Here is an 11,551-nt window from a genome sequence, read left to right as displayed (position 1 = left end):
ATCTCTAAGTATTGAATTGGATCGGAGAGGAAACTCAATAGGTAATGAAATTCATTAATTTGATTTTCAAAAATGAGTCAATTTTTCATTCATTTCCAGTTTTGGTCTGATTTTGTTCCTTCAATTAAAGTTCTCAAATTCACTAATCGATACAAATGGAATGTCTAACCATAAAAGTTCTTAAACTATAATTATTTAAGTATCTAAGTTCTTGTCAATCTCTTCATCAAAATGATTTATAGTGATGCTAGCAATTTGTATTTTTCAAGTTTAACTAAACGCAACAATTTATATTAACAAGTTAATTTCTGACTCGAACGAGTTCTTGAAAAATATATCACAATCTCAATTCCATTTTTGTATACTTCGAAGAGCGGAAAACGCTAGCTTGGAATGGATGAAATGAACCGAGGCCTCTTATTTATCAATGAAAGTTAGTAAATCAATTTGTCTGGATTTATAAATATATAACATCGTAATTAATTTAATCCCCGTTTGGTACACATTAATATAAAAATGAGAATGAAAAGTATATTCGTTACGGACCCCACACAAAAGATAGAAAGTCAAATATTATGACTTGATGTGATGGATAACGGTCATATTTTTCATTTTAATAGGCAAATAATGGGAAACAAACGAGCGATTAATATGACTCGACGTACTATGGTAAAATTCAAATTCAAAAGAAAATGTTAAAAAGGTTAGCCCATATCACAAACCACTATTTAATTAAAATAAAAAATTCAGGTTGAATCGAGTTTTTTGGTTCTTGGTATTAGAACTTGAGTGGAATCTTGCTAAACCAATACATTCCGTTTGATTTTTAGTTCTGTCCAATGGTTCACGTAACTTTTAACCCCACTCCCCAAATTATTATTATTATTATTATTATTATTATTATTATTATTATTATTATTATTATTATTATTATCACAATTTTATTTGGATTTAGTTTAGGTCCTTAGGATCTACTACTTTGATATTCGATCAAACTTGCTTTGAAAATTAAACAAATCAAGTTAGGAATGTGTAAGCATGTAAAGTTTTTGAACTTGATTCAAACTCAGTTTATCGAAATAATCAGACTATTAATTCAGAAAAACGTATGTCTATGATATAGTTCTCGAAATGAGCTTCAAGATAACATAGATTCTTTGTGGATTCGGCTAGCCTACGATCGTCAGAGAATTTTTAAAGCTAGCCTGTTATCGAAATATTAGAAATAATAGTTTGGAATTACCTACCTTGACAAGCTAATATTTGCTACGGTTGACCGTTTCAAGTATCATTAATAACTTAGAAACTAGGCTGTAAATACTTCGAAATGATATGAAGAATGCAATATTTCAATTTCATTTGACATGTCATAATAACTTCTAAAATTGAGACAAAAACATAAAAATTTCAAAAAAAAAAAAAAAAAAAAAAAAAAAAAACACACACACACAAAAGAAAAGTGGTAAGATCGGGAGACCCTCGTTTGCTTGACTCGATCATGACTTCACATCTATGTGACTCGATCACTATAATTTTATGTGATGTAACTTAATCACTACAACTATACTTTTTGTGTGACTTGATCGTTAATGTAGCTCCACCTTTATTACAGTCAATCATCACAAGTTCACTTCAAACTTTGTACTCGCAATCATCTTTAGTACAGTTCAAGAGGTTGAACTATGAGTTCTGTTGTCACTTGTTGGAAAAACAATCACGAAAAGCGAAAAAAAAAAGTCTAGGGAAAAAATACAAATTCAACATTTTTCGGCAAATTGTTGATGGCAAAGGGAAAGGAAAACATTATTAATTGAAAAAAAAAAATTATAATAGAATAATTTTCTATTTCTCACTACCAAAATTAGAATCATGCCTCAATTTTTATTAGAAGACCTTTCTCACTTTTTCTGTATTTAGGCTTCACAAATTTTAAAAACGGCAAGTGAAATAACAAAAAAATAAAAAATAAATACAAAAATTCGTAATCTTGACAGCTGTGGGATTTGAACCCACGCCCTTTCGGACCAGAGCCTAAATCTGGCGCCTTAGACCACTCGGCCAAACTGTCAGCAATGACTATGCTCGTGGCTATTTGTCCTCTCCAGCAGAGCAGCCAGTCGATCTTCTTCCAAGTCGAATTTCACTCTTTTTGGCAAAAAGAATTCTTTAAACCTACTTTTATTACACAAGTGATTGTTATAAATAAATAAAGAATACATAATAAGATCATCATTTACTGCTTGCATTTTCTTAAAGATCCAAAGATATTCTTCTCCAAGAAAATGAAGAAAATCATCCATCCATTGTTTTCAGTTCTTTATCCCAGTTAGTAGCAGCAGGCAAAGGTTCATTTTTTTTAATGATAATTTAGCAAAATCCTGATACTCATTTCAAGACTTCAGAAGATGGGCAGATCTGGTACCTATCCTGGGATAAACAAGCAGGTATTAGATAAAAATTTAAAAATACTAGGCAAGAATTAAATGGCCTTTAAAATTTCATTATTTCTTTGCATTGCTTTACTTTGAAAGAATTCATCTTGTTCATGGGTTGCGGGTTTGCAGCAAAACAGAGGTACAGATTCGGGTGGTTCCACTTCAGCATGAAGCTTAAACTAGATGGGGCCACTCAGCCGGAGTGGTTACCACTTATTATGCAAGTCATTTTATACATGCTATACTAGATCAAAGGAAAAGCTCCCCTTTCTGATTGGACTACTGAACTTGATTATATTCAACAGCTATTCCCTTCACTCGAATCAAGAAAGTCTTAAAGACTTCTAGAACAAGATTACTATGTAAAAATCTTACTCTTGAAACTGTTGTTACGCCTTGCACTAAAGCTCCAGTTGAAGATCACGTCATAGTCCATGCGGAGCGTGGAGGGGAAGTTAAATTTGACTAAGTCAACAATCATTTAAAAAAGAAGTAAAGTCAAAGAAGAAGCTGATGCTCTCTCCATCTAAAGCTCTCTATGGCCGAAGCCCTTACTATTTCTTAAAGGATTTGCAAGCAATATTTAGAAATGATTGATGTAACGTCTATAATAATGAATGTCAAAATTGTCCTCATAGGATATATGATGGATGATCAATTGTCAATGTATTAAATGTGTAGCAGAATGAGTGATGTGAGTCTTCGGCCTGGGAGATGAGGCCACATGGTTTATATCCAATGGCAACCAGCTCGGTTGGAAGTCTATAAATAAGCCCTCTTATTTTGTTCTTAACGCAACTACACGTACTCAAAACCTCACTCAACCTCCTCTCTCATTTACTTTTATATTCATTTGCTTGAGTTTAATTTATTTCCATTTTGGTTGAATTATTTATGATTGTTTGTTTATTTGAAATCATCCTTGATCCTATTGTTAGTGTTTGAATGTTTTCGTCTCGCGTCACCAAACATCTTCGACGTTCATAAACGCTGTACATCTCCGTCCAAATTTTTGGTCAAAACGTGTTCAAATTTGCTTGTATAAATGAGAATGAGCCCGACATCTGTTGTCCACGCAACCATTGCAAAAAAGGGGTCAACAACTGTCACTGCTCAAAGTGCCAATAATTCAAGAAAATTTTAACTTAACAATGTGTATCAATCAAGCCATTGCCATCATAATTATTTATTGTTCATGCAGATTTGTTCTGGAGATGGGGTGGGGCTGGAGAGACACGAGCTAGACATTGAAGAATGCTGAACGGAACCAGTACCGTAAAATGAGGCACATGCTATGGTGTGACCCCACGGAAGAATTCGACACCCATTCTATTCTTTGGAACAGCAATCAAATACTGCAAGACCTATTAAACTTAGTATATATCCTTATGAATCGATTAGATTTATAGATTACTGATTCTTTGAAATTACTTTTCGAAGTAGCTTCTTTCTTGTTAAAGTTTTGTACAAGAATGCTAATTACACAAACATCTTTTTTCCCCAAGAAGCCAATCTACTTATTTCGAGAATATGGAATGGGATGACTAGGCTACAAGAGGAGACAGACCCAAAAAAAGCACCATTTGAATCATTTCTAAGGACTTGAATGTTGATGAGTGTCAATTGGCATAACCCTACCTTGCAATGTGTATCCACTACCACAAAAAATCAGTGGGAATGAACGGAAGGATTTTATTTAGGGATGGCAAAAAAATTAGTTCAACTTGAAATCCATAGAGCCTTGTCCTAAATGGGAGGGGATTACTCGCCTAATTGAGTAAATGGGGCAGGGGCAGAACAGAGGTTGTTGCCCAGAAATACGTATGAGATGGGTACGGAAAATATGGTCCCTATTGAACTATCCATCCCATTTAGAATTGTTTTTATGAAAAAACAAAAAGATTTATTATCATTTTTAAAGAGAACACGAATTATTCTTAATAATTGGAAAAAAAATAATATTCACTAAATTAAAAAAAAAAGCAAAAAAAAAAAAAAGGTGATGCAATATCAGCCCGTCCTGCTTTAATCAGGTATCAGGTATGAGAGTGGGGGCAAAGTAACAAAAATACCCATTGGGGCCGGAAAATAAGAATTGTCACCCCGCCGCGGTTGCAATCCCTAATTTTGCTTGGGTCGAGACTTGAAAGGAACGTTGATGGATAGAAGGGTATTTCAGTCTTTGCATCCTTTTAAGGGAGTAGAGGGTATTTTAGTCAACTAACACCGTCGTCCCCCTTCCTCCTTCAAATTATTTAATTCGATTTGTAGAGAACGAAATTCGTTGGTCTTCCATCGGGTAAATAATTACCAGCTCACAATGGTCTGCGAAAAATGTAAGTTCTTCTTCCTAGTATACTTTGAATTTCGTCTTATATAGTTACGTATTTGTATTTGGCCGGTGTGATTTTGAATTGATTAGTTAGGGTTTTGTCCGATTGATTGGGTATTCTATATGGGTATATAGGCGAGAAGAAGCTGTCGAAGGTTATAGTTCCGGACAAATGGAAAGAAGGTGCCCACAACGCCACCGAAGGCGGCGGTAGGAAGATCAACGAGAACAAGCTCCTCTCTAAAAAACACAGGTCTCTTCTTTTCTTCAAGAAATATTTTTTTTAAATGAATAGGTGGTAAAGGTTACATATGCATTTTGGAATTGTATTTATTGGAAATTCTGGCGCTATTATTAAAAGGCTTGGATGTCTTCAATTAAATTTACCAAAATTTTGGATTTTTGTTGTCATTGGTATTGTTTGCTGAATATGGGGTGATTTGTTTTAAATTTAAGTTTGAAGATTTTGCTGAACTATAGGGTTATTCTGTATTATTGATATTGAATGTACTAAGCTGGGTTGTACCATGTTGAGCTCTCGATGTGCTTACCATGATCTCCCTAGAGTTGTAAATAATACACACGAAGGAGGGAATACAGCATGAAAAAATCCAATTGGTGGTTGATATGTTTCTGAATTTTACATGATGGACTAGAATTGGCTGATTGATCCTATATAAGAGCCTTGTTTTGGGTACTAGAAACAATGTGATAGTTTGATGAATCTTTGTGGAGGTGTCGATGGGATAGGAATATACTTTTTGAATCCATCTTCAGAAAGCGATTGAATGCACTATATCAGGTCATATCATTTTGAGATTGTTTTTGTGCATCCGTCCTGCATTCAGTTATATGGAATTTTATGCTTAGATCCTTTGCCTTTTTCTCAAATGCAATTATGAGCAAAGTGATTGTCTTGCAGATGGACACCTTATGGACAAACCAAGTGCATTATCTGTAAGCAGCAAGTCCATCAGGACGGCAAGTATTGTCATACCTGTGCTTACAGTAAAGGTAGTTAGTTCTTCTCTGCAATTTTTATGTTGTCTTATTTTGATGGACACATGCTTCATGGAGCGTTCTGAGATACTTTCATAATGCAGGAGTATGTGCAATGTGTGGGAAGCAAGTACTTGATACCAAATTTTACAAACAAAGCAATGTATGAAGACTAGTTTGATATGATGATTCTGTTTCTCATGCTAATATTACAACAGCATAATATTTGCATCTCTTGAACTGAATGTAATCGTACTTAATGGATGGCATTGGTATTTGCTTTATATTTTTGGTACCTGTATGAGCAGTGAAATGCACTTTCTAAGATCTTCTCAGTATTTATCGAGCTATATTCTGTACAGTTGTGCCAATTGTTCAACATGTATTTCATTTTTTTCTTTTTTCCATCATTCCATCTGGGCTTAATTTTCACTCTCTATAAGAAGGTGTTTCTCTTTTCTCATGACCTTTATAATGTTTGTTTTGTTGGTTTATTACATCGATAATTTGATATAGATGTTGAACAATGTTAATGTCTTGACGGTGTTAGGATTAGGTTTTTGCATGTTTACGAGCTTAGATTATTAAGGCCCTGTTTGAGCCCCATTAATTTGAAGAAATGTATTATGGAATAGTGATTGATGGAAAATGTGTGCTTAAAAAAGAAAAAAAAATTATTTGCGTGTAATATTATTTTAATGAAGAACGTGTGTTTAGAATTGAGTACTTAGAAAAAATAATGGGAAAGAATGTAAAATAAAGGATGACAAACAAGGGCTAAAGGAGACTGTTACGTAGAAATGGATAGGTCTTTAGCTGTTTGTTCTGGAGGCAGATTTTGTTGTCATTGGAATAATAACAACTTTTCAATCAGCTCTTTAGCCTGGCAAGTATCATTACCAGAAGATGTCTTGGTTGATTTTGTAGGTTCACCTAATGGGTTGATTTTTGGCAGATTTTGATAAAAGTTGAAGAAATGTGGTTAAAAAGTTGCGCATTCTATGAAACGTGATTAAAATTAATTATTGATTTTGACTTTGATAAAAAATTTAATTTTAATTTCTACCAAACATGAGCTTAATCCTCATTGATAGTGGTTGGAGTTATGCTGGTTTGAGGCAATTGGTAATGTGCCAAGTGAATCAAATCTACTTAGCCTTGTCTTTGTGGTGTTCTATACACAGAATATCTGTAGACATGTTGAATATGTGGGATTAAATGGAATAAATGATAAATATATTATGTCTTTCTTCTTTAAATTTGTTTACCTCTACCCAGTGGTCCCATTTTAAAGTACCCAAAATGCTGTGAGGTGTGAATCCGGTCAAGGTTGGATGACCCACAATTTCGTTCAAGAAAGCGGGCTACTTTGGGTAAGCAAACCACCAGACCTTTCTTTTTGTTTTTTCTGCTTTTGGTCCTTCGTGCATGGCCATCTCTTCAAACTTCAAATGGCCAAACAAAGAATGGCTGGATGACCCGACTTGCTTTTACACAAAGGACTTGACTAAGAGAATAATATGGACGCAATTGAATATGCTGGAACAGTGTATCCTTATTTGGCTCATTTATCAAATTTCTTCATGGGAAACTAGCAGCTTTTCTGTCTTCCTCCGCCATAAGAAATAAGAATGCACAATTAATGCATATGATACTGTTTTAGTAGACAATTTGCACTTTCCAATATCTCTAATGTATCACCGTTTTGTGGAGTAACTAGAATTCCAGGACTCACAGGGCATATTATAATGCATCAATTTCTCAAGTCAGTATATCATAACATAGCAGATAAGATGAAAACGGCAGATGACTAAAAAACTTGGCGAGTTTGTGCAATAACGAAGGTATGTCTTGGGTGAGAGACGGGAGTAGATTTTTTGGTCACACTCAATATACATACGAGATTTTCAATTTGAATACTTCAACATCTAGAATTGATGAAAATGGATCGCGTGTAACTTGTAAGGCTGGTAGTAGTATACAACCATCAGAAACTTCACATTCAGCTAACGCAAAGTTCTAGGATTGAGCATGCAAATGTACAAAAACGAGAAGAGAGAGTGGTGGGGCTACGTCCAGTTGATGTTAACATGCAACAAGCCCCTAGATTTCAGTCACAACTACACAGTGTGATCTATATGTTGCTGCCGATATCTAAAACCCATGGATTTTGATGTTCTCCTTCTTTACAATGCCAGCCTGTTAAGGCAGGCAAAAGAGAGAAAATTCAGGGAAATCGTAAAGAGGGATGAAGTTATTTGTAAGCAACTTATAGCAAAGAAATACCTGAATAAGGAAGGTTGAGACATTCTTCCGCTGATCACCTTGAAGTTGTATAACCTGTCCCTCGTACACAATGAGAAGTTTCAAGACGTGCCACACATAAAAAAACTAACGGCACAGAACAGACTTTGTAGCGTCAAATACTTACCATGCCTAGTTCGGGATGCTGGACAACAGTGCCATTGCAGCAAAATTCCTTCTTAAGATCCTTGAGTATTTTATTGTAGCTGAACTCTTTCTTCAAACCCTGGACAGTTGTAAGGCTTTTTCTACCATTGCGCTGCTGCACGCGGATATGCACATATTCTTTCGAGTCTTCAGCATACGCCTCAGGAAAAGGATCTGTTTACAACCCAGAAAACAAATAAGACAGAGCTCCATTCATATTGTTGAAAGTGATATAAAGAAGCCGAACAGTTCTGCTGTTCTATGCCCATACTAGTGTACAAATAGACTTACCAAATGGGTCAGGGGCCTGGGTGTCAAGCTCAGACATGAACCTTGACTACAAGAGTTAAATGGAAAAAATGATAAATTGATGGTTCTTTTGCTTCTTATAAGTTAACGCTGAAACATAATTACAGATATATGTTGCTATTCAACAACAAAAGCAGAAATAACCATAAAGAAACAAGAGAGTAATTCCTGTTTTCTACGAGGATAAAGCAATGAAACATAGATGTCCAGATCTTTTTATATACCTTTCAACTGCCTCTACCACTTAGAAAATAAAGGACATGTACCTACACGAGTATGAAAATTCCAAGATATCATCATATTCAACCTACACATCTTCCCTCTACTGCCCTACCATTGGAAAATAGACCAAAACACTCGAGCTATACAACTCTTGTAACACATATCTCAAGGCATAGGATTCATATATTAGTCAGATTATACGATTTGGCTACTCTTTAAGAATTATTCATTTCCTGTAACCAAAGAATGAGAGAGGCATAATTTATAATTACACTGTGAAAGCACACAAAAGCCTACTTTATAAGCTTCTTCACTTCTGAGTGTATGATAAAAATAAAGTTCTTCCTTCAAAGAAGGATTTAAATTGGTTTAATTGTGAGAAACACCCGATCGCCGAAACATAATCTTTTATGCAGATAGCATCTTTGTGTTTTTCTAGCAATATTCGTGATGATTGAGATACTATTTCATAACTAACGACTTCAGTTTCTGGTAAAAGCTTCAGGTTTTTAAGTCTCTTAACTTTTTACCATGGGAACATTCATTACACAGAGTAGGGTAACTGGATAATGTAGACATGCTAATATCAGACTACAGTTAAAACTTCATACCTCTAATATTGATCTTTAAGATTGTATCATAAACACACTTAAGATTTGAAGTAGGTTTTGAGGTCTTCAAAACCCGAATATCTTGATCTCGTCATATATCTTATAAGGAAGTAGTAAACTATTTTAACTCTACATTCCTTATACTTTTGAGTAGAAACCATAAGCATCTTCTGACTATTTTATATTCTTTTTAGCTTCACAGAAGCCATTTCCCCAACCACCCAAAGATAAAAAAAAATAAAAAAAATAATAAAATAAAAAATAAAATCTCAACTTCATATGATTTACTAATGGAAATTACAGTTCCCCTTATTATATCCACTCTATTTGCCTTGTAGATGCCATTCTAATCAGGATTCACCATGAACTTAGAGTGTGGTGGAACCCCGACTTCCATTGAATTCCCATGTAATTGCATATGCAATGGTACAGAGAATTGCCGGATATCAATTTTTTTGAACGGTTATATTTATTAACAACCAAGATTCTAACTTGGTTACGTTATCACTTTGCATACCAATGCCTCTGCACCAGATTGAAGCAGAAATGAAAAGAATCAAGAGAGAGACTGACTTCCAACAATTTCATACTTAAAATGGTTCTCAAAGCAAAGTTCAAGTGCATTCATTTTCCTCCCTTGATGCTTAGGCACATAAAACGTGATGCTTAAGTTATTTGCAACCATGGAGGTTGCCATGGCTAGAACCTAACTTCAATCAACAAATTTTGAGCCTCAAAATCCAACCCTTGCTTACACCTTTCTCCCATTATACAGTCAATACAACTTTCATCCTTAAAACTTCACACTGAAAACTATTCATGACTTCTGGAAATTCTTCTTTCCTCATATATTAAAAATTATAAATCATTGTTCTCGATCAAAATCTATATTTTTTCAGTTTTCCGTAACAGCCCGAACCAAAAGGATTCAACCATCACCTTTCTTGATTATGGTTTCCGAAACAATGACAGATATTATTGTCAATTCTTCGATAAAAAAAAAAAATCAAGAAATACAGAATTTTCATAATAAGTAAATTGGTAAGTTCTCGTATTTACACACCATTTTTTTAACAAAAGATAACAACACTAATTACTAAACAAATATTCAGACAGTATGGTCATGTAGAATTACCTGATCGAAAAGGAGAATTGGGCTCTCAAGAAAATTTTATAATGAAAGAAATTTCCAGAGAGTGAGGGGGAGGGATAAGATAACAAAAGTATGAAAAGTCGTGGAGGTATTTTTCTTTATGTAAAGAAGAGAGGACCACAGACAGACACAGTTGGAGGGATTCCCTTCCCATTTTCTCTGGTAATTGGAATTGAAATCTCGGGTAATTATCTATTCCCGCATATTATGCTTTGGATCATATTATCAGTTTTTCATTTACCATTAATGGAAAATGGTGATTCAGTTCAGGTTTGACAGGTAAAACGAATAAATTATTTTACCATTTATCGTTGGTATATATTTCTGTTGACACATAAAAATTCAGTCCAAATCGAACGGTCCAAGGAATAAAGCCCAATTGGAGGATCCCCAAATCAGATAGCTCAAAGAACGAAACCCAATCAAACAATTCAAGATGAAGGCCCAAATAGGGAGGCCTAAGAACGCGGTAACGCCATCGCCCAAGTTTGCAAGTCGCCCAGAATCTGAGTGAATGGAGTGCCATGCAGTCGTCCAGAACTGTTACTCTATTCTCGCCCAAACCTTCAAGTCGCCCAAAGTCTTAACAAATATAAAGCGTTGTGGTTATCAAGAAGTGCAGTTATCAAAGCAGTTATTAAAACAGCCCTATCACGTTCCACGATTCAAGGAATTCAATCGAAAACGGTTGAACGACGAAGAGTAATGGCAGCAGTTAAAAAAGGCAGTTTTCATGACAAGCTGGCCATTATGAGGAAAGTGGGCAGTTGCAGAACGATCAAACAATTTTTAGGCGGTTGATCACAAAAAAGATCATCCATGGAGTATAAAAGGGAGAAAAGACATAGAGCAAAGGACCGAATCAAAAACTCTCGAACAAAGAACATGTAATTTTAATTTCCTTAGTTTTAAACTTGAACACTTTTTTCAGTAACTCGTGTGCTTGGGCCCCTTGGAGGCATTTTGTTTTTGATTTCCAATTGTAAAATTATCGCCAATAAAAGAACACCCCTTTTTGGGACTTTGTCTCAAGAGGTTT

General features: G+C 34.8%; 2 protein-coding genes and 1 non-coding gene across 3 annotated transcripts; 1 reads left to right on the top strand and 2 right to left on the bottom strand.

Annotated features, from left to right (window-relative positions):
• Positions 1-1,988: 1,988 nt before the first annotated feature.
• Positions 1,989-2,068, bottom strand: TRNAL-UAG. Its single transcript has one exon. It is a non-coding gene; the product is annotated as a tRNA-Leu (tRNA).
• Positions 2,069-4,621: 2,553 nt separating this feature from the next.
• On the top strand, positions 4,622-6,176 carry LOC111368543 (cysteine-rich PDZ-binding protein-like). Its single transcript, XM_022989835.1, has 4 exons — positions 4,622-4,771; positions 4,903-5,020; positions 5,690-5,781; positions 5,871-6,176. The coding sequence occupies exons 1-4, from the start codon at positions 4,756-4,758 to the stop codon at positions 5,933-5,935; spliced, it is 291 nt and encodes a 96-aa protein (XP_022845603.1). The 5' UTR covers positions 4,622-4,755; the 3' UTR covers positions 5,936-6,176.
• Positions 6,177-7,615: 1,439 nt separating this feature from the next.
• Positions 7,616-10,678, bottom strand: LOC111368542 (protein translation factor SUI1 homolog 1-like). The gene is made up of 5 exons (XM_022989834.1): positions 10,495-10,678; positions 8,509-8,554; positions 8,198-8,391; positions 8,053-8,106; positions 7,616-7,965 (listed from the first exon to the last, which is right to left on the bottom strand). The coding sequence occupies exons 2-5, from the start codon at positions 8,543-8,545 to the stop codon at positions 7,921-7,923; spliced, it is 330 nt and encodes a 109-aa protein (XP_022845602.1). The 5' UTR covers positions 8,546-8,554; positions 10,495-10,678; the 3' UTR covers positions 7,616-7,920.
• Between the last annotated feature and the right edge of the window lie 873 nt (positions 10,679-11,551).

This window comes from Olea europaea, chromosome 19, assembly GCF_002742605.1.
Source record: "Olea europaea var. sylvestris chromosome 19, O_europaea_v1, whole genome shotgun sequence".
NCBI lineage: Eukaryota > Viridiplantae > Streptophyta > Magnoliopsida > Lamiales > Oleaceae > Olea > Olea europaea.
Note: the sequence above shows the minus strand (reverse complement) of the source record. Positions and strands in the feature narration are given on the sequence as shown.